Source organism: Meleagris gallopavo, chromosome 3, assembly GCF_905368555.1.
Source record: "Meleagris gallopavo chromosome 3, MGAL_WU_HG_1.1, whole genome shotgun sequence".
NCBI lineage: Eukaryota > Metazoa > Chordata > Aves > Galliformes > Phasianidae > Meleagris > Meleagris gallopavo.
In genome coordinates, this window is record NC_139406.1 from 49,138,568 (window position 1) to 49,162,892 (window position 24,325).

Below are 24,325 nucleotides of genomic sequence, written 5' to 3' on the forward strand. Positions count from 1 at the left end.
GGCTGTTGGATTTTGGTGGGAAGAATGCTCTGTGCTGCCCAGAAGTGAATTCTTTCACTTATCAAGGAGCATGAGAAAGACCATGGGAGTGAAAGGAGATGGCCCTGGCAGAGGTCTGCAGTGAGGGCCTGAAAGAGTGAAAAAGCAGGTCATGCATTTTCTGCTATGGGGCTAAGTGAAACAGGCTCAAAAGAAACAAAAAGAAGAATTTCTTCATGCAAAGTGTAGCTAAGAAAGAAAACTTGTGTGTGCTAGGCATCTATAAAGGTGCAAGAACCAAATTTGATGAATAAAGAAAAAGTTGTTCAAAGCTGTCACTTTTTGGCAATAGAAGTTCTGGGGCAAGAAATTCAAGGCCTGGAAACTACAGTAAAAAGTTACTGTAGCACTGCCCTAACCTTACACTTTTCTCTACTTACCTGCTGCTGATCGATGTTGCTGGCAGGTCCCTGTGTGAGGTGAACCTCAAAATAAAGTGCCTCAGTTGAAAGCATTCAGACAGTGGACATATCTTTGAAAAAGAGAATTACCAGGACCAGGACAACAACAAAAATAATGCAAAGTTGTGTGACTTTTTGTGCAGGAGTTTGTCTACAGTGCAGAAGAAATGCATGCCACCAACTCCTGGCTTACACTAAGAAAAGCAAATAACATCACCCGAACACGCTCAGAGACAATACATTTCTTAGATAAATGTTTAGGCTATCTATCTCAGATCAAATTTGGTAACAGCAGAAAGGCAATTTCTATACCAAGACACTGAGTATCTCATTGCGAGTAAAAGGAAAGACAGTTTGAGCATGTGTTGTCACAGATATATTAGCACAAGCATATCTATCCTCAACCAAATCTCTTGCTTAGTAACACTAAATACATCAAATATCATCTAGAAGGAAAAAAAAAAACATGATTAGACTTGTGGTGGTATACACTGAGTGCACTGATACATACCTCTCAGGCTTTTGAAGCTGCACTTCCTCCCTATGCTGAAATTCAGGAGAGAATGATAATTAGCAATCACTCCCTGAGAAAAGGTCTGAAGACTTTCAGATTGTCTCCTACCTTCCTAAGTCTGACAGAAGCCAGCCCAGAGAAAATATGTGCGTTAAATAAAGATGGGTAATATTACAACATCATTCATATGTTCAGGCGCTTCTTTGAACAACCAAGTGAGCCAGAAATCTAATGAACAAACAGTTGAATAACCTCTGGATAACCCTTTAATCTTCTCCTCCATTCCCCTTGAATGTCTGAGGAGAGAACATGAGGAGACAGCAGATTGAAGGAGCCTGACCAAGGGAGCGACTGGCAGACAGTGAGGCATGGATGTTTCGTTTATTTGCAAATTTTTGCAATTAAGGAAGTGTTGAAAGATTTTGAAAACATGTTATCATTGAGAGGAGAGGCTCTTAGGATTTAAAAGTCCAATGATCTGTAAACAGGCTAAAAGACTGACTTTGGTTGATGATAAGTCAAGACTTTACTTCAGACTTCCTCCCAGAACAACATTAAAAACATGAGCTGTCATTTTTGGGCAGTCATTCTTCTGACAATGCCACAGCCACGGCCTGGGAATACCAAAGCAACACATAGTATAACAACAGGGCACTGATGAGAGAAGCTCTAAAACCCCATCTAATCCCCCTAATGTTGTCAGAGAAGTAAGAGGTGCTGAAGGAAAAAGGAGAAGAGAAAAAAGACTCTGGGGACAGCTTCATAGGTTATTACCATGAGAGGAGAGGCAGAAGTAAGAAAAAAAAATATCAACTATTGATGGGGGAAAGTTGCGAATAAGGTTGGAAGATTTACAAAGGACTCACCAGAAGCTAACACCTAATAAAAAATATGATCTTTCATTTTATGTCAGAAAATCGAATTAAGCCAAACAGTGAAGATGGGCGGAAATAAAATATGTCAAAGGATGAAAGTATCAACATGAAATCTTAAGTTCATCAAGAACAGTGGCCTAGACACCAAGTCAAATGCAGGTTCACAAATGTAATTAAGAAAATCATAACTGTCCTCTGTCAATCATTAAACAATTGAAGAATAGAGAGTAATGAGGGGAAAGAACGAATGGCAGTGAAGAAACAAGGAGAAATCTAATCATTCCCTCCTACGAAAAGGTAGAATGACTCAAAAAGAAGCATATTTCCCTGAAATAAAAATATCCTATCAGGTCTTTTGACTTTCAGATCCTCTAGATCTCATTTGCTGCAAAAATAGTTGTGCTTCCACTTGCCCTGTCCCTTATTTATACAGAAGAGCACACCTCATCTTGTGAAGGTGCTGCTGTACAGCATCTGCATGACTTGATTTTGCCAAAGTGGTTGGTTCAACATTGTGGCCTCATTTTATTACTGAACTTTCAGCCACTTTTCTGAACAAATATATCATTTGCTCCATACATAAGGAGGAAGAAGGCTGAGTGAGATCAAACATTTAGAAAAGGCACAAAAACAAGAGGAGATCATGAGACTGACTGGGGACTTCCACCAGGATTGGGTGTAAGCAACAATGCAGTCTGTATGGCCAGAACATTTAAAATTGTTATCATCTTGGAACTGTTTTACATTTCAAATCACAGGGCAAATCTTTGTACATCATTTCCCACAGTCCATGCAAAGGCAATGATTTTGTAAATTGTATGGTGGGAATCCAGCCCACTGACAAAGTTAAGAGTATTGTTCCTGTTACAGATTCTTCAAAATATGCTTAGAAAATAGTGACTGAGAGAAGCATCAGGAAGCAGCCCATACAATCCTATGCCTACTTGATATCTAGAGGTGTGCTCAAAAGACAGGTGCATAGGCATTTTCCTTGTAAAAAGAACCACAGAATTTTGTCTTCTCTTTGCCCAACAAGTGCAATTTCCTCATTGATTGCTAGGATCAGATGCGCCAGGAAAGGCACTTTGTTCTTGGAAATTTTTTTTTCCAAATTGCAGTTAGGGATTGGGATACTACTGTTACAAATGATTGCTTGCCACAAAACCCAGCCATTTTGCACTTAAAAATAAATACAGATTGAAACGTCTCAATGTATTTATTTTACCCTTTAATAAACCGCATTTGTGTGCTTACCATTAACCTTCCCATTCAAATGTCATTAGCTGCTAATTAAGATGTTGATATGCTGATTGTATATCTTGCAGTGGAGATGATTTGCAGGCACTTACTAGGTGTTTATCAAACTCCAGCACACATTTTGGTTTAGCATAAGCACGACACATTTAATTTACCGAACGCCGTCACAGTTCTTCAATTTTTTTTCTTTTTCTAATACATAATGAGCGAAAGAAGGAAAAAGCATGGCGAATTGTCAGGAGTCATTTCAGAACAGAAGAGTGTACAGTAAGTGATGTAGGACGGAACCAGTGGTGTGCTTACAGCTTTTGCCTCTGATTTCAATAAGCCCTATTAGAAACTCCTAAAAAGATCTGAGCATATTAATGACAAAATGAAGCCCTTTTAATTTGTCTACAACTTACAATGTCCCACTAGTCCAGAATGGAATGTTCTGCAGTGCTAAAGGTTTGTTTCAAGCCACATGCTATCACCAAGAAGAGTTTAAATCAAGTAAAGGCAGACGGGATTCTACTCGTGCAAAAGCAGTTCTGCAACACAGGGTACGTTTTCACAGGACTTTTTAATATAATTTATGAATATTTGCTCGCAACATAATTGTCTTTTCTGCTGACATTTTCAAAGCAACACTGTGATTTGTTGGGTCTCCTGAGAGTCCAAGTACAAAACTGATAATTATATTAAATATACATAGACAATAAAGAGTGTGTTTACATAACTATGCCCATAAATATCTGATTGAACAGTCATTGTTCTCCAAACCCTTTTAAGCAGCTCTCAGAGGGATCCAATTCTAATGACATGATGGTTTAAAAGATGTTGCTCAGTCTTGTTCCATATTTAATTAACTTTCCTTTTTTTAAACTTGTGATGGTGGAGACAATAACAAATAGCTCTGAAAGGAAAGCAAGCTCTGAAACACGAGTGAGACCTTGTCGGGCTTTTGTGTGCCACGCACAGCAGAAGATCTGTGCACACAGGTTGGTGGCCGGGGACCCCTCTGCTCCTGGGGGACTGCATTACTGCAGTGCTCACAGCTCACTGCGACTACTAACAACAGCAACAACGATCATAATAATTAAAGGAATCTTCCGCATACAAACAAGGGAAGCAACATGGGGAGGGGAAAAGGATGCATTAAATAGAGGTGGTAAAAAAGGTCTGATCTTGTTTATTTTCGTGCTGCTACAGAGCACTGAAGCAAATACTTTAAGGAGAATGGCACATTGCCCACTAAGATGTAAAGAGCGTGCAGCATTAATTGAGCATCAGTGTATGACTGAACACATTAAGCAGGAATCGAGGTAACATTTCCAAATCCAGGGATGGTCCAGCCCTACGGAGCCCTTCACTTTGCCTCATCTCATCACAGCTGTAACAGCAGCACAATATTCTGTTTTCACACTCAGCTATTTTTAATTGTCGCCAATTATAATTCATTTACTTTTATGTGTCCTACTTGTCACAATATTAGCATTTGTAAGTCTTTCCCTTTGCAGGCTGTGAGAATCTGTTGTGACATCTCAATAAAGCAGGATTCAATCAAGGTGTGAATGAATTGTTAATCTTGTTATAAATAGAAGGTGCCATATGTTGGTACGGAAGGGATGTCTTTTTTGTGTGTGTGTGCTGAGGACAGTGGTAATGAAACAAAGTGAGTGGGCATGCCAGAATTACTAACAAAAGTCTGGTCATTGAGAAGTGGAGAGAGATCTGTCTCTTCTACACACTATCGAGGACATGAAAACTACAAGGTGTCATAGGCAGAGCCTTCAAACTATCCTTTTTTGGGGGGTTTCTAACTAAGGTTAGCAACATGACTCCTAAGTCAGGGAAAGCAATGAAAGCACTGTACTAGGAGTGAGATGAAGAAGTTGTGATAGCCTCCCTGGGAGCTGAAGCACCTTTAGTGTTCTGGGAAATCCAAGCGAGGCAAGCAGCTATGAAATCCTTAGTGCTGGTCAAAGCTCTTATTTTGGGGAGCTGATAACCGGTTGTCCCAATTAATCTTTTGTTCAAATAAAGAATCAGCACGTTCCCTCATAAATCCTGTGCTCAGATATCGTCTGTGTGGATTGCGTCACTTCTGCAATACACGTCCCATTTTTATACTTTCTTTAAGTCTGTTATGTTTCCGAAATGCAGGAGTGGCAAACAGGCCAAAAGACTTATCATTATATTAAAACATCACTTACGGTAAAACTCATGCCCATTTGAAATCTTGGGAATACAGCCAGTCTCAGAGGGAAAAGAATACCCTGTGCATCAATCTGTCCATGCAGCTCCTTGAATAGATTTATCCTTTCACATAGTGTTAAGGGTATTAAGAGGAGCTCCTTTTAGATTTTGCTGAACCAGGACCGAGAAAGGCATGCCCTAGGTGAAATGCACAGGTACACAGACATGGAGCTGTGTCTGTTCTTCCATAGGCAAGATGATCTGCCCCCATGTTGTTTTTTCTAAATGCTCTCGTCATTCCCCATGGAACGCTCGGTTCTCATTGGGAAGTTTAGATGTCTTCAATAATCTATTTAAACAGCTATTTAGGTATCATTGAGAAACCTGTTCCTTCAGAAAGGTAAGAGGATTCCAGCACTTGATACTAGCAGCCAGCTCTTAGAAGCCATTTGGGGCTGCCTGCGGCCGCAAGACCCTTCTCTTCCCCTGCGCTGCACCGCAGAAACAATCGATGCATAAAGTCTTCATCACATTTGCTGCTGCTCTGTTTACTGTTACTTTATTTACATATCTAGAAATTCAACATCTTTGCGTGTTTTGCAAGCTGTCATGACATGAGACACTAGTAATATGCTATGTTTTGCTTGCTAACATATTTTTGACATATTTTAGCTTTTGATTATAAGATTGCATCTTTCCCAGCTACCATCTGTCTCAACTCAGTGGCACTCTGGCATTTACAAAAACAGTAGGGTGTAATATTTCTTATATACTTGAACTCTACTAGAAGCATGTTATTTTCAGTCTTAACCAATATGTCACACTTTCACACATGAAGGCTGAAATGTCTTATATCCTTTAAGGTGTCTGTCAAAAATAAAGAACACATCATCACATTCAATTTGGCTGAGATGAGTAATATATTAATGAGAATAAGAATGGGAACACTTTCTGACTTATAAATAGAACTGGCATTTTATGAGCCCTGTGTACTCATGCCTGTATTTATCCTTTTGTCAGCACAAATGAGATTTTCACATGAAACCCAGGAATTTCTTTTTTGTATTTGGCAAAATATGCACAGTATTCTCAAAGCTGGATTTTTAAACATGACTTATTTCTTTCTTGTACTATCTGGTAACCTGAGACTTTCAGATTTTACCTCTTTTCCTCTCTGTCCTCCATCTGTGGACAGTCAAAATGTGACATTCAACAAACTGGAAATCACACTTTATATCTACCCTGACAGCAATAGGCATTTGGACCGTTGCGATGTGCAGCTCTTTAACTACAGTATGTCAGCAACACTGGTTTCCATGGGACGAATCCATCAATTCAAGCAATAGGATACGTATTAAAATAGCTGGAAAATGTTTTATTTTTTGTTCCTGTTTTGTTGGTGAGCTTGTGTTGTGGGTGATACGAATAGGCAAGGTTAGCTTTTATCCCCTTCCTGCTTCTCAGAACTGCGGGCAGTCAGACCTTAGCCAAGCTGTGATGTCTGGTGGTGGCTCCCCAGGGCCATGGTGACAGGGAGCATCATCCTGCTGCATTCGCCAGCCCCGGTTCTGATGTCCATGTTGGGAAAGGAGTGTGAGGGACGGGAGGGTAGCAGTGCTACTGGCAGAGTGGCTGTTGCTCCCAGTAGTCAGTGCTAGACCCAAATCTATAAATAATATTGTGGATATAATATAACTAAACATATGTGGTGACTCTTCTGGCAACCAACATGTCAAGTGTACGGGTATGAAATTGTTGAAACTGCCTAAGAAGATAAACAAACTAGAAAACACTGCCCTAAAGCACATACTGTTTTGCAGTAGGCCTGCAGATTTGCTGCTACCAGAACCTTTAGTTAAATGTCCAGCTATGAGAAAAATGACCTACTGACCAGTACGGAGTTCCTGACACAATGGGATTCCAGATCTTGGTGGGCCTTGCGATACTAGAGGAGCAATAACAGTGGTACTGCTTTCAAAGGGAAAAGACAAGACGCAAGCATGCTCACACGTAATGGTAAACTGAATTTATTTCCTTTTGGAAAACAATTCCAGTAATCTCCAGGTTCAGATCGCAGAGTAAACATTAATAACAGTAACATACAGGTTAGTTCAACTGATTCAAGAATTTGGCCATGTGAAATCATTAAGGAAAGTCTTGAACACTCAAAGCTTCAAACGGTATCCAGAAAAAAAAAAAAATTCTTTGACAATCTACATAACAACTATTGCATATATGGTAATGCTATCTGTCATATCGCAAGGCTTACAAATATATATACGGGCCTTATTCAACGGTGGGTTCCTGCTCTGTGAGAGAGAGAGAGTCTTCAGATTTTTTGCAAGAATCTTCAGCAATAAAAAATAGTCTTGGATTCATCCGTTTGTATACCAAAAGAGAGAGGTTTCTAGACCGAAGTTTAAACAAAAGAAAGGCCAAACAGAGCTGTATTGGAACATAGCTATTACTTTCTCCCTCCTCCTTGAAAATGACACTTGTTCTTCAGATATTTTTTCCCCTCATACAGTATTATTATTATTTTTATCCTTCTTGAATAGGGCCCAAGTCCACTTGTCTTTATAAGACCATTTTAGTATCAGACAACATAATACATGTGCAACACTTTATATACAGGAAGTCTATCCGGTGCTCAAAAGTTCAAACACATGAACATCCAACAGTTTCGATAATACAAGTTTTATGGTACAATACAATGTTTCTGAATAATATACATTAACAATGAAAGTTTCGTGCAAAGAGTAAAACGTGTTCCCTTTTTGTGCCACAAAGAATCCTCCAGAAGAGATAGGCCTTGCACTAACTGCTATGCTGGGTCATCGTATGATTCTGTAATGAAAACAAAAGAGACAGATTAGTCACAGGATAGGCATTTCTACCAACACCACACAAAATAATGTATTGAAAAGAGAAGATGATTGACTCCTCCCTTTTTTAAAGCAGACAGAAAAAGCATCGTTACCAAAGAGAACAGCTTGTCCCAGTTGATTCAACTGCTTTTCTCTCCATAGGTCACCAGAAAGGCAACACACTGCATTCGTGTAGGTTGGGACAGCCCTGCTCTAGGGATACTGTCCACCAGCCCCATGCTTGTGGTGTCTGCCCTACACGTGGCTGATGGTTTATATGTTATGCAAATGAGAAATGCACGCATTTCTCAGAAATGTCCTTGCTGCTTATAAGCCAAAAAATGGACAGTGCTTCCTAGACTGTGGCATCAGTTCAAAAGTTTTATTACATTAAAACCTATTTCCCACTTAAATAGCATAGCACAATATATTCCACAAAGAGTGTAAGCACCATTTTGTGCCTAGAAGGGAGCTCAAAGACTGATGAGAAAACAAGAGGGTTGCCACAGCCCTTCTATCAGCCACCAGAACCCACAGATATTTTTCCTCAACTGAATGCAGTGCTTTATATGAGGTAGCATGACATGGGCTTTGGAGCCTGAAGTTCTCCTTTCCTCTATTAGCAATGAACAAATGTGGCAGCAAACACAACTTTCATGCTCCTGCCCTAATCGAGTTGCCCTCTTCTAGGGATTGAGATGCAATTTCAGTGCCTGCATTGGCTCAGGTCCTACGCAAACACTGAGATAAGAGCAAGGAACCAATCCAGTGTATGTTAAGTCTGCTCCAATATAAACTGGATTCACAGAAGAACAAAGTCTGCGAATGCTACTTCACAGCAATGCTACTGACTAGTGATGAACTTTGCACGTTTTTAATCCAGGCCAGTGGGCCAGTGACTCAAAGGGGAAGGGTGTCACATCCCATAGTGTCACATCCCATAGTCTGGCCCCTCACTCTGCTTTATCAGCCCAATCTGTCTTCCAACCTCCTTTGGATTCTTCCGGGTGAACCTGTTCCCCAAATACTGTCAGAATTCTCCGTGAAGAGATCATCTATCTACTAGAGCATACCCTCCAGAGCCACCCATGGAAAGAGCCATAAAGGCAGCCTTGGCAAAATAAATGTGAAATGCAACATGATTGCAGGCCGCTCTGATCACTCCCCCTGACTTTTCCTTTCTCTCTGCCTAAAACTGTGCACGCACACAAACAATAGTTCATGGGACATTTGGCAAGCAAAGGATCTTACAGTAAGACTGAGGAATTTTTAATGTAGTGCCATTCTGGAGATTAAAGGAAAATGACCCAGTGACACTCAGAGATGCAATTTCCAGATGTGAATATAGAATGATTTAATGCTGATGGCAGGCATTCCAGACCGTCCAAGGCCAGAGAGTGTTAAACAAATACACTCTACTGCTCAATTTCATCTAGCTTCTTATCCTTCCCATAAAGTCATTTCAGAATGCTGCAAAACAGTAACAATACACTGCAGACTAGAACGTCAGTTGGTCTCAGGTAATGGGCTCTGACTTGAAACCACAAAAGCAAGGAAATTAAGAGTTAAGCCTGACAGACGGCCCTTTAGTCATCCTGTTGTGCCCATTTATTGCAGAACTTACAGCATAACACCATGAGCTTATTGGAGACCCTGCAGTACATAGAAACCATGGGACAGGTTAAATATGGGGTGGCAGCCTGAATGCTGATTTCTCTTTTGCTCCTGAGTAGGTGAAGTCATATGCCAGTTGTTACATTGCAAGGTGATGTTTGGGGGTGCCTTTCGTTTCCAGTCTGCTGAGAGTAAGCATGTCAGTCGTTTCCATTTTTCTTTCTTTCCACTGACTGGACAGCGCAGGATCAGAGCGGGGCCGGATGAACAGTTGCACGTGAAACAGCCAAAAGGCGTTTTAGTAGTGTAGGTAGAACTCTGGCTGCAGTGATATTTTTCATTAAAATATAAAAAGGCCTAAATGTGATAAACTAAAGCCCAGTATAGGGACAGACTTGCCCCTCATCTCAGTGTCGTGGCTCCCACGCCCTGGTTTAAATCAGGATTTTCTTGATACACTGAAGAAGCAACAGAAGAAAATAAGCACTGTAGAGCAAAACAAGACAGGGCAGGATTCAAACATCAGGAAACGCTTTGAGCAGCTCGGGCCTTAAAAAGGCAAGTCTGCTTACTGTAAACAGTCAAAACACAATACGCTTTCCAAAGTAATTAAGGCTCCCCATATGTGAGGGACAAGGGAGAAATACCTATTTGGCTAAGTAGCAAAAAAATACAAAGTAGAAGCACTTCAGAAGCATAACATTGACAAGACGAGCGGGCGAAGGATGGGAGGAGAGAGATAAGAAAAGGAAGAAAATTCTGTAATCCCACCGAGAGCCATATTCCACTCTACCAAAAGCCATCTATTGGAGACCCCACGTCTAAGTGACTGAAAATTGCAAACATTAATCCCAGTTATGAACTGCTGTTGTTTTTACGAGGGGTGTTGTGTTTAAAAATTTAGGGCACAAAATCCTCCTCCATTATCCGCACAGCAGATCTCGGCTGCGGCGCTCGCTCTTCCTCACAGTGGTGAGCTCCTGCCTGCCTGGCAGCGGGTGGGGAAGGCAGAATACGGAGCTCCTGCTGGCAGGGACGTAGCGGGGACACGGCAGCGTGGGCACCCAAGAGAGCAAGGAGTGGCAGCGAGATCCCCTGTGTGGCTCTGTGTGCACGCTGCCCCTTCTCTAAGTGTATGCTGTGAGCTTGGAACGTGCCTCCACCAGAAACTTCAAAATAGCTTGCCTGAGTGCAGAGGAATTAGCGTATCTACTTGCAAAGAGAAGTCATTTAACTAAACACAGAAGGTATCACACACTCCCCTTCTCCATATAACCCAAATTTCATTGTGCATAAGCGCATCTGTTTAATTACAAGATAGTCTCCCTTTGCTGTGAAGCAGAAGTTTTGGTTTTCTGCTCAAGCAATGGAAAGAGAAAATATTATTTATTAACATAATCCTTTCTGGACCTCAGGAACAGCTATGTTAGCACTTCCAAGAGCTACGATTTCACAAGAACTGTGATTGCAAATAGAAATGCAAGCTTTGCGTGCACAAAATGGAGGACCAGTGAGGCAGAAGGTCTCTGCGTTCCTGCATCAGGCACCAGCCCAGCCAGGAATCCTCTCACCTTCACTGCTTCTCTGTCTTGGTGTTATTTGGAAAGCAGGTAGAACCTAAATTCAAAGTATTTCTCAGTCAAAATAAAATCTTTAATTGCATCTGTCCTGTTCCTGTATCTATTCATTAGAATCCAGAATAATAACTGCTATGTGAGCTGCTATATTGTATGCCACAACTGCTTTGGATGAAAATCCTTTAAATATCCCTGTTGTTAGTGTTAAGGAGCTAGAAAAGATACACAGATTTCATTATAACACTGTCTAGAATTATTTTCTCTGAAAAAAAAAAAAGAAAAAGAAAAAGTAAAAGGTTTCTTTGCAGAAATGTTCAAGACAAAAGAGGCAGTACTTTTGTTGTTAGGTGCACATCTTTGTGTTCCAGAAAGAACATGAGATGTATTAGCTGGCAGAACGTTACCACCCACAGCATCAAAATTAGCAAAGAAAAAAATACCCACAGATAACCACAGACTCACTATACCATTAGTATCTTCAGTGTGAACTGTATTTGAATTCAGTATAATGAGACTTGTGCTCTTAGGACAAGATGAAGCAAGACATTGCTGGACCCAACAAACAATGCAAAGAGGGTACAAGTGCAGAAATATAAAATTAAATGTGGATGCTTTATTTCAACAGATGGTAACAGTACCAAAGCAGCATGTTATTTTTTCCTTAGTTCAAGAACACAAACATGAGTAATCAATCATCACTGATTAAGTAATTATGGTACCCTACGTGTTATCACTTATCTGGAATCCTTTATCTGTGTACATTATGGATCATATTGTATTTTTTAGCATTCAAGAACAAAATACAACAAAAAATCCCCAACCCCCTTGCACTGCAATACAGTAGCAGGTTGTAAAACAGAACTCTACATTACTCTCAGCCTTTAAGCACAACATTTTTTTTTTTTTTTTTTTTTTTAACAATAGCAATTGGTTTCCAACAGGCTGGATAATAAGTCTTTTGACCTGCATTCTTCTCTGACCCATTAAGGTCACCCCTGTGCTCGGGCATAAAGCTGACTTAGGAAATGCCTGCAAGTCCTGCATTTCATCTCCTGCCCACTCAAAATAAAGCTTTCTTTAAATGTGTCTGTACGGGTCCCCGAAGACCAGGGAGGCATCCCTGTAGTGGGCAATGGAGGGACAGAAGCTTCTGCCTTTATTAATGAATGCAGACCATTATGAGTCTGGCTGGCTCCTGCACTGTTCCCAGAAGCATATACTGTACGTGACTTAAAATGCTAGAATATTGACACAAAGCGAGCTGGGCACCCCTAAGGAAAATTACTCCTTGGATATAATGTAGGCTCGTAACAGCTATTAGAGTACAAAATAAAACCCTCTGGGATCAAACTGACATATACCGCATTCTACCTACTCCTCAAACATTAGAAGAATTTCTTTGTGAAGGCATTCTCAAGGACAGCATTAAACTGACTTTTGTAGCAATCTGCACCAGCTTTTTGGCTTACAGCTTTTAGTACTAAATCTCTGGTTTGAATCAATATAAGTACTATATCTTCCACATTAATCAATACATTTGGTTCAATACGCGTTCTATTAAATTATACTTTCTAATCGAGATTTTCTGCTTCTCTTTCCTTCTTTATATTCCAAACTTCCTACTCTGTACCATACTTTTCAAGCTGTTTGCAGCTAATAAGAGGATGCTGGATTTTCCAGAGCTGAAGGGGAAGGAAGAAAGGCTGGTGGAGAAGGCCAGACTAGCAAAATCTTAAGTGCAGCAGTAATGATGAATCCAAAATTCAGTTTCACAGCATCAGCGTGGTTTCCAGAGCTTCAGTCTGATGCTTCATCACTGAGCTGGGTGCCACTGATATAAGACTTCTCTAGGAAGCTCTGTATTGAGAAGTGGTGAAATAGTACGTCGTGTGGAAAGGGGCATGGGGAGGAGGGAACGTGAGTAGAGTGAACAAATGAAGCTTGTTCACACATAACTAAAACTTCTAGAAAAATCTAAGGAAAGGCTGATTTTTATACCATTTCTTCAAACTTGTGATCTTTCAGTGCAGGTGCACAGTTTCTTGTCAATGTCCTGTTGTACTGAGACAACTTTCTTTCCTGTTAAACCATAACGCCATTATATACAAGTCTAAATGGATGAGATATTTAGATTTGTTAGATACTAAGTTAAAATACATCCTATAAATTAAAATGTAAAAAGATCTTATTTTTTTCCAAGTCTTTGGGGATATCTGAAACGCTTGGATAGAAAATATCTGTGGCAATCTGAGTGATGTACAGTTACAGCAAATGACTTTTCCACATCTATGTTAAGTTTGGTAGAAATGTAGTTATTCTTCATACACAGAGAATATGAAATACAATGTCAAAATGATAAACACATACATTGCAGGCATTTGCCACTGTCTAACAGATCAGAAACACTGCACTGATGCCCCTTGCTTGCAGTTTCTCTTCTTTTGTCTCCAAATAATCACTGTGAATCCAAATAATCTGCAGAGAAACTGTTGCCTTTCCTTTTGACATTTAACATCAACCTACTCAGCTCACAATAGCATCTTATAATCCTTTCTCGATGACACTATGTTGCTATTAAAGAAAAAGGTGAAATAGTATAATAAAAGAGAACAAGAACTCATAGAATTTAAAGACAGAAAAGACCCATTAGGGCGTTTTCTCCACCCACCTTGCCAGCGTTGGATTATTGCCTATAGTGTAATTTCAAGTGTTTTGCCCAGTCCAATTTTAATTAGAGCTCCCAATGCTCCTCCTGGGAGGCTGTTTCACAGCTACACAGACCTCAGGGTTAGGATTCTTTTCCCTGATGTTCATTCCAGGAGAGGAAGAGGCTCAGCCAGCTCCAAATCACACATGAAACCAAATCTGCATAGTCAGGAGCTGATTTCAGTAGAATATTTGGGCCATTTCAAAGCATCTGAAAGCAGTAAACATGCTTTCAATGCCTCAAAATATTAAGGCCCCAGCTCCTCTGCTATTGCAGGCAATAAAGACGCTTCTGTTATGTAGGCTTCTCAGATTGTTCTGCAATACAGATGAATGTGTAATATGAGTGGGATTGAGCAGTGCTCCCACAGTAAGGGCAATCCTCTCCACTGCCCACCTCCACTATATATATTAAAAGAAGGTTTTAAACCTGCTATAGGGACATATCTAGAGCCATTCTATGATACAATCCTTAGCTATACCGACAGAACAACTTTGTGTTTTCCACATAGGTGAAATACAAAGAGCAACTGCAGTTGAAGCTCGTCATTAGATGATGTGACCATGGATTATTTCCCCTAATGAGTCCCTCCCTTCCTTTCAATAAACACAAACCACAAGAAATTAAATTATTTTATCTGAAATCTTGGAACTAAGAGATGTTTCTAACATGTTTTCAGGAATTACACTGCTTCTGACACAAAAGCGACTATATATTCAGAAATCAGTGGTCGCACTTATCCTGAGTGAATGAGGTAGCTGGAAACCACATGATTATAGTTTTTCATAAGTTCAAAGTAGGAAGCCAAATGGAAATTTTGAAGCTCTAGAGAGAAGAGAAAATACTCCAGCAAGGTGTGCCTGCCACCAGTATCTTCAGTGCTGCAGTGCAGCTGATGAAGCAGGAGGAGCATTGATGAACTTTTAAATGCACTGAGGTAGGTAAAGAGATTCATCCAGACCCATTCTGACCACCAGCATAGGTCTAACAATACACAATTTCTGAAACTTGAGATTCCCAAGGAAAGAAACATTTGATCTGAACTAAAATAGAGCCATTTCCACTACAAAGAAGGGGTTAAATCCCAAGAGAAGCCATGCGCCCATAAGTATCACTTGTCTATGCATAAATACCACTTATGTGGGGCGAGTTGATGTTTACCAGCTTTTGAGAACCAGCTCTGTTCTCAGACACCAGGGCCACTTGAACGGTCATCTTAGGTCATAAGTGACCGCTGCTGACAACAATCATTTAAGAAAGTCTGCACTGAGCTGTGGTTATTTGTATAAATTAGTTCACCTAAGCTATGTGAGTTGATATTATATTAACACCTCTGAGATGACATGACTGCTAATCAGATCATTCATTTAATCACATTTATGTAAAAGTCTCAGTATTCTGGATCTTCTACTCAAATATTACCAGCTGGACCAGAGAAAACAAAATAAAAAAACCCTCTAATTAGATAGGGTGCTCTCAGGGATCCAAAAATTAAAAGCCAACCAAACAAAACCCAGAAACTGATTTTTCTTCAGAGACTTCCATTAAGTCTCTAGTAAAACCTAGTTATATCTTTTTGGATGGATTATTACATGCAAATACATATATCACAGGTTTTATGTATGGAAAAGAATGAGATATTTCTAGGTACAGCAAATAAGACTTTCATCATTGTCATCAGAAGTGAATAGAGGCAAATAAAAGTATCTGCTCCCATCCTTGCCCTTTCCTCATTTAGAAATTAAAGGGCTTAAACAGGTGCCCCTGCCACAAATCAGACTAGCTCCAAGGCTGCTTTAATCCTTCCAACCCTTGTGCAATACCCTTCCACAAGCCTCCCTTAGACTATGTGGGGATTAGTGAAATGCAATGGAACTTACAACTACTTTTCCCATTTTGTGCAAGGTGTCTCTGAATGTATGTGCAAAATTACCTCTAAAAATGACAAAAAGATGGTGGTGGGGAGAGAGGGAAGCAGTTAGAACAGGCTTACAGCAATTCACCAAAACTGGGAAAAACACCCCTGTTTTCTCAAGTCATGGAGAGGCTGTATTGCTCATCAGGACCCAGGCCTAAATCTTGTTTGCAACAAAACAAGGCTTTTGTGATACTGCAGATGCTTGAAAGAAATACACAGGTGTCCTACCCCAGTAAGAAAACTGTTCACTAAGTGGGAATAAAAGCTTAAACAAAAAAGACAGATGTAGGCACTTCCGAGAAATATATCAGAAGTCTTACTACTTTAAGAGATTATTATGATTACCCTGGTATAAATTAAGAGAAACACTGAAATCAAGGGAGTTACAAGATAGGGACAACTATGAAGAAAGCCAGGCTTGCGGAATTTGAAACAAATGAATATTGTTCTTGTCCCTATTGCTTCTTGCTCACTTTCTGCAGAGGGGACAGATCTCCCCACCACATCAGACACAGGCAAAGAGCAAGCAGAACCCAAAGCTGAATGAATCCTGGTTTATCTGCAGCTGAGGCACAGCAGAGTAGCAGGGGACACAAAGCTTTGATAGGCAATACTGCCTAATCAGATGTTCAGGGATTAAATCAATGTTTCACAAACAGATGTGTTCATCGGCAAGTTGTTACTGCTTTAGGGTTTTCCTTTGCTATGTTAGATTTATCGTCCTGGTGCTTTCTAAACTACAACATCTGTGAATAAGTTTAGGTCTGACCTCCCTCCTGTTTTACATCCACAAGCAGTACTCCTACATTGTGCTCTAATTTTAGATTCCTTCAAGAGAAATAAATATGTGGAAAAGAGGGAGATAAAAATCAGAACAAAATCAGAAAACTCTTTGCCTGACAATATGTGTTCATTTCACATGAATGCAAATTCACCTTTAGCTGGGAGAGAGGAACTGGCTCTTCGAACTGAAGCTATGTTACGTACAGATTCCTTTATAGGTCAAATTCAATTAAACAAACTCCTACTAAATATTTAACAGTTCAGTGCAGTAATTAGTGACAAATAATGGAAGCTTAAATTGATAATTGCACAGAAATGTCCTGTTGGAAACATGACGTTTCTTGTTCCTCCTGTTTATCTCACGTTCACTGAATTCTGATAGGTCTTTTCAGGGATTGCAGTGACAAATGAACCTGTATTTTACACATATCTATTCAGCCAGCAGTGCTGTTTGCTATGAGCTGTAAGAAGGAGCCTTCTAAGTGGATCTTTTTCTTCTCACATTCCCATTCTGGGCTCTCTGACTTACAGCAGAGTAGCTGTTTTATCAGTGAATTGCTCTCAAACCTTTCAAACTAACTGGCAGGTCCAGAATTTCAGCTCCCATCCTTAGGATTCAAAAGGTCACCCAATTAAAATGGGGAAGCACACAGAGCTGTGATTTATATGCAAAGGGCAACCTTTAAAACAATGATCCTTCCCAGTTTTCCACAGGTGCATGTACAAGAATTCCTCTGAACAAAATTACCAATGAAATTTCAAGTTTCTTGATACAAGCTGAAAGGAAAGCACTGTAACTTATCTGCACTCTTATACAGGCAGACACATCCCACACTGTATCGATCACCAGGTTCACCCCCCTACTCTGTGACACATCTCTGGGTATTGTGCTTATCAGGTGACAAAGGGACAGCCTGGAATCTGGATTCCCCACACATTGGCAGCCAGTGTGTGCTGCCTTGTTCAACAGCACTGAGCACACTGGAGGTTATGGATCAGCCCAACCCTAACACAAAGTGTCTGACATAGCTTTCACTCAGCTAAAAGCAAAGCGTGAACCAGTCCAGGTTTAAAATCAGTAGACCCAGCTTGGTGCGTGAAAATCCTATTTGGTGGTTATCAGCTGGCAAGTGTACATACAGGTAAGGGAATATTTAGGCCAACTGGTATGTTTTGGATCTAAAAGTCAGAAAGAGATTGAGGTGAAAATGTGTCTCCTCATCCACAGTTGAATTTAATTCTAAAATGTGCAAGAAAGAAAAGGAAAGACTGTTCCTACTCTTTGAAATGCTGATGGTCAGCCTCACTCAGTTTTACATCGATGCATTTCTTCCTTCAAGATAGTATGTAAGGAAAACCAGACTAGTCAGGTCTGACTGTAATGATGAAAGAATCCTGAGCTGGTAGCAGAGATCCCATGACTCTTGGTATCTGACTTGCTTCACAGCTGGCTACTGTGCCAGCCCAGATTAGGCATCTCACTGTCCCTGTAGTTGGACTTGATGATCTTTAAGGTCTTTTTCAATTCTATGACTCTATGATTCTATTCCTACAGCTTGTTGAACAAGGAGCAGCAGCTATGTGACAGGGTTGGTATGAATGAGAATTACAAATATGCTTGTCAGTAAAGAAATTAAGAACTGCTTTCATCCCTTCGTAGCCAGTGACAGTCAATAATCCTACACTGAAATGCTGTGTTCTTATAACAACTGCATCCTAGTTCCTCCTTTTCAGTTTAAGAAGCGCTAGGTTGTGAAAGTTATTTTTAGAGACCAGTATACTATTGTGCCCTTAGAAAGTCACCACTTCTCTGAATTTTTTAAGGATGTACACTGTAAATCAATAAATCTGGAGCGTTTACTGACATGTGGTACCAGAATAATAAAACTTTGTATTTGTCATTGTGGTTGTTAGTTGTTAAATGAGGAAGTCCAAATTCTCTATTGTCTTCTGTTTTGTTGCCATTTGCATTTGTGGAACGGAAGTGTGAAATGTGACCACAGCTAAATGGGAGGAATTTTATTCTCCCTTTTGCCTGCTTTCAGAACCTATACAAGGAGTAGGACAGAGAAGTCTTACTCCTTTGTAAGTCCAAGTGATTCATTTAATACTTTTCCAACCTCTCAAACAAGGACAACACAAGGAAGCATCATTCTGTGCTTTTTTCCTTCCTCCCCTTGAGGATAGAAGCATCCTCCTACGAAACGCCATTTTTCTGGCCTGGTCATTCTGCTTCCTGTCACACAGCTGGCCATGACACACTGCAAGTGAGACGTGCCATTAGAGTCAGCCTTGGCCCTGCACAGACAGTGGAACAGATGCCCCTCACCCCTGGCAATGCTGTGGCTCTGCTGTCACCCTGGCTCTCTCTGTTGGGGGCACCTGCTTACAGCCCTTGCTGCCTGTTAGGGCTGTCTTTTAATGCGATGATCTTCTGATCAACTGAAAAAAAATCACACCAAGGAGGGAAGATAACAGGAAACAATGCTTCCACTCGCTTGCTGAATGTGTTTAGTACCGAGCTGTCTGAAATACAGAACTTTATCTCCTCTACAAAAAGATGTGCTGTAGCTATGGTGAGGCTAATCTATAACCCTCACGGTCTTATATAATTTGCTACTCCAAATTACTTTTAATTCATTACAATAAAACCCACCTAATTAAAATAACTCTTTAAAGTGAAGTATTAGCTTGATCCTGGGAAAAAAAACAACAAACAAATAACAAACAGATCTTCTCTATCAGGGGGCAATTCATCATACTGCAGTACACACTTACACCAATGCAAATGTAAGCTGGGAACAAGTGCCCTCAGTAACAGTGCCAACAGTACCATCAAGGGGCAGGAGGCCGCATGCCAGGAAACCTGCCACACACAAGTGGTACTTCTCATCTAAAACTCTCAGTTAGTTCACCTTGGCAAAACATATCGACTACTAACTTCAGTAAACAGACTGGCACTACAAACAGCAGTTGCTTTCCCAGAAAGTAACTGTCTTCAGCACTGAGATAAAACATTTGTTTGGGGGCTACTCTTGCGGTCCCTGATGTTCAATAACAGTTCTGCATTGTAGCATTAGCATCAGCAAGCTCTGCACTGCCACTTCTCTGTGGTCTATATCCTATTCTCCCTGCGAGTCTTTTCAGCATCTCGAGGTGTTTTACACACCGCACGTTTGTGCTCCGGTCAGATCGACTGAAAAATACTTCTGGATTTGAAAGAGGCTGCTCTGGGGCTTTGGTTTTCCCTTAAAATGTCATTAAATCGTCAGGGTGATCTGCTTTCAAAATGTCTGTTCGAAAACATACTTAATATCAGCAATTACAGCTCACAGACTTTCTGGTTTCTGTTATTTCTGCTTCTCAGTAACTATTAAGAATTACAAAAAATACGGTGTTCTCCATTTGCATACACAAAGAAGAAAACCAGAAAGCAATTATAAGGGCTAAGCAGAAAGTCTCTGGAATACATGCAGCACAATATTGGATTTAACAAAAAAAAAAAAAAAAAATTTTTTTTTTGCTCTATCCTAAAACATAACACTTTGTAGAAAGTTCTTTTCAAATCAAAGCAACACTACAGTAAAACAACTGCAGGCAACATTTCTGAGCCACAACGCAGTTTGTGTCAGAACGCTCATCACTTCAGGCTGACCTGTCAAACTAGCTTTGGGAACACAATAAAAAGGCAAATCTGCAAGTTGGTAAGAAACTTGGGAAAGATGAAAAGTAGGAGTTGCTTCTAAACTATAGAGCAGAATGCTGCGCAGCGCTAACCAAGCTGTGGTGATGGTTGCAGCAGCTGTCTGTCCCTTCCTACTGCTTACAGGCACACCTGCTCGGCTCTGCTCCTAACAATACTGTGAGGGAGACAACATTTTGAAGCTTCTTCTGAAGACAGAAGAAACCAAATGAAAAATTCAGGCGCAGCCGAGTGGCATGGAGAAGAGATGAGAATTTAGTGTTGTATATGAGTACCTGCTGTATAGCAGCCACTATAGCAATAGTGCTATATTATAAATTGCATATGGATGAAGTTGGCTGGATGACACTTTTGAACCTTGGGAGGCAATTTCTGGAACTTCCATTTCCAGGAGATTCTCAGCACCTTGCAGAATCCTATTCCCAAATCCAACCGACTTACTTAGGTGGCCCAGGGTGGTCTCTGGATGCCTCTTTTTAGGCATCAGGGATTAACATTCTGGCCACAGGGCTTTTCCAGAAACTAACACAGTTGTCAAACAGTCTACAGAACTCACCAGAGAATCATTTCTAAGGGTTTTGGAATCACCACTGTTCAGAGATATATTTCTCTATTAAGTTCTGCAGAACAGTCCAACATCTGCAGAGACTTACCATTCTCTGATAAATTTCTGACATTTTCAGACTAATTCCTATACAACTGCCATATATTTTTTTTAAATCCGTGCGGCCTAAATGTTCATAACTTGGGCCAGCTTAGTCCTCAGTGCAAGTTAAAGCGTTCATAAGGCTGCCTGACCTTACGCCAGCTCATAATAGCCCCCGGGGGACTGACACATCAATTAAAAATCCCTGGAATTCATCGGAGCCTGAGACATGCCTGCGAGGAACAAAAGGGAGTGATAGAGAACCAGCTAGCAAAATAAACAGGAATTGCTGCATACTAAGGGAATCTTTGGCTGTCTGACTAAAGGTACCTTTTATACTGGCAGGGGATGCAAATTGGAGCCCGAGGAATCGCACTTCCATTTTCAAAGCACTTTGCAAACATCAACCATTTCACCTTCACACCACTGCTTGGAGGGAAGTGAATATGTGCATTTTCAGCACCCTTCAGTTGCTGGAGGTGCGGAGCACTCTAGAGGCATGGTCTGTGTCTACACACAAAAGGAGTTTCCAAAGCCACTGGAGGAATTAGGAACAGAAAACAGATTTGAAAAGACTGCTACCCATCCCCATGCTCAGTGTCATGCCTCCCTAGGAAGGCACCAAGGCAACCTGCTGCACCCCAGCCACATGCTGCCTTGCTGTACGGTGCAGATTACTGCATGTCATCCTTTATAATCTCTCCTTTAAGAGGGAGTCAACTCATTTCCTGTGCACTCCCCCTCTGGTTTCCCCCGCAGATGGTGGCAAGGTTGGAGACAAGTTGTTTTCACAAGGCTGAGATTAAAAATGGCTCTGTGTTTTGCTAAGCATTCCTCTGAAGCATGGGCAGCGCGTGCGTGTGTGTCTGAGAACGACCCCAGTGAAAGGGAGGAATGAGAGATGCTAAACAATGCCGCACAAAGTTGCAGACTGTTCGGCTACAGGCCAGAAAATGAATCCAATTTTTCATTCTGTCATTATAAATATTTCAGTGCAAATGGTACTGATTTTCTGCAACTGTGGTTAAGCAAAGGGCCTCCGAGTGAATATTTAAGAAAAGAAAAAAAAGGAAAGGAAGGAGGAGGAAGGGAAAAAAAAAAGAAAAAGAAAGAAGAGGGAGGCGGAGGGGGGGAAATTAAGGTTAGCAACCAATTAATTTCAAACTTTAGCAGCAAAAGATTCTGGGAAAAATTCTACAGCGCTGCAGCGTGTGTGACTCCAAGAAGGAGGAAAAAAAACATTTACTCTGCTCTTCTTCTGACAGTTTCTCATAAAATATCTGCAGTCCATCTATCTTTTAGTACTCCAGGCTCCTCTGGAGAGCAGAAAATAGTAGTTTAAAGCTCACTTCAGTGCCAGTCTGCGGGAGATTGCTTTCCACAGGACCCCTGCTGATGGAGGCCTAGGGGAAGAGGCCCAGGAGTTATTCAATCAGTCCAAGGCTCTGGGGCGGCTGGGGGTCCGCTGAGGGCTGATTATAAAGCTGCCCTCCTGTTGCCTGCCTCCGAACAGAACGAAATGAGCAGCCTCTTGCTGAGCAGATTCTGCAAGAAGGAATTTCACCTGTCACAGAGTTTGTCAGAATTTCAGGATTTATCTTGGTGCAAAATTAATAAAATACCAACCAGGATTTCAGCCTGACTACTCAGCTGTGTCATCTCAAAGTGATCTTTCACCTAAGAAAACCTGGACACAGAGCTATTGAAGTCATTCTTGCCCTACTTTTGCTCTGGAACTTGGGTAGGATGCTACGACTGCATAACAAAACCGTTAAATGCGGGTTTCCTGACAATTACACCAAATGTCAAGTGCTGTGTGGGTGCTACCGTCCTAACGCACGACCTTCCACCTCACTCCTGCAGTTCCTGAATCTCCCCGGAATAAGCTAGGAATCTGAAATACAGAAAGATCATTTCTGTAGTTTATAACCTAGTAGGTCTCTTACGGCAGCACATCTGTTAAGATCATACACTGGTATTCCAGGTCTGGATTTGATTTATAAGTTTTAAAGGAATACAAACAACAGAAGACATAAGATTACATTTGTGAAACCCTGCAAATTAATACTGGTGTGACAGACAGGTACACAGTCCTTTAGCCGTATTCTGAGTCTAATATCTATCCACGTAGAAAGGTGCCAGGTTGATAAAGGATCATCTCAAACCTCTGTGAAAGAAGTTCAGTTCTTTCTAAGCTAGACAGTCTTACCGGTCTTCTGGCAGTGACTTACGGCAATAATAATAACAAATCTTTCTATCCTATTTATTTAAGTCAGATCGTTCCAACTTAGAGCACATATGAATTTCAAGTCTCAGGTAGCATAGAAGTAATTAACTTGCAGCCTGCAAGAGAATGTTTCTGTTAAAAAGGCAGATCAACTTTTAGAAAACAAAATTCTTGTCAGCTAAGCCAGCTGACAGCATATTATTCCATTTACAATGCCATTGGTTCAAATCACGACTTGGAAAACAGAGACCTCCTATACCAAGAAACAACAAAATATGGTCAGATCGGGGACAAAGATGCATTTGCCTTTAATAGGTCTTATCCTACATTGTGGAATTTTTGGTACTCTGTTCAAAGCTGTTTGCTGTCTGAAGAAACAAATTTACCTTTCGATTTGCCTGTCAGCATTTTTGAGCAAGAGCTTAAAACAAATGGTAACATATCCCTTTCCTACCTCCTCATCCTTTCAATGACAATTCAACATTAATACACATCATAAAGCCACCTTTACCAGGCAGTAGTAGTCTGACAGTTTTAACACCAAGAGATCTCACAGCAGAGAGAGAGAAAGCACGCAAGTGAATGCACAGATGGTGGGAGGGGACACAGGGTGCTCTCAGCAGGCTACAGTAGAGATGCATTAACTCCACAGAGGGATAAGGGCTTCCCACCAGTACAGTCATGAATTATAACTGAGCATGGGAGTGAGTTCTTAGTGCCTGTCTCACAGCAAATATACTGTTCCATTTTCCTGCACAGTCACCTTTCACCTTTACAAACTCAAAGCAAAGCAAAATGCACCACTAATATTTTACAATACCTCGGCTTCTTTATATTACATACCACACATCTACACACACAAAGTATAAAGGAAAGCAGCGTATGCACTGACATAAAGTGCCCCCAAGCAGATGATCAGAGTACACCCACAATCAGTGCCTATGTCAAGTGATTCTGCTGCAAAACGAGCTTATAACAATACAGCTAAACAACTAAAGCTGCATGTAGAAATGCATTTA

At 40.8% G+C, this 24,325-nt stretch overlaps 1 protein-coding gene across 13 annotated transcripts in view; it reads right to left on the reverse strand.

Moving 5' to 3' along the window:
* Positions 1-7,275: 7,275 nt before the first annotated feature.
* ZNF521 (zinc finger protein 521) overlaps positions 7,276-24,325 on the reverse strand; it is a 234,291-nt gene continuing 217,241 nt past the window's right edge. For all 13 annotated transcript variants that reach the window (XM_085220908.1, XM_085220907.1, XM_085220906.1 and 10 more), the window contains one exon: positions 7,276-8,111. In XM_085220908.1, the coding sequence (XP_085077034.1) occupies positions 8,082-8,111 (30 nt within the window). In that variant the 3' untranslated portion in view covers positions 7,276-8,081. The remainder of the gene's footprint in view (positions 8,112-24,325) is intronic.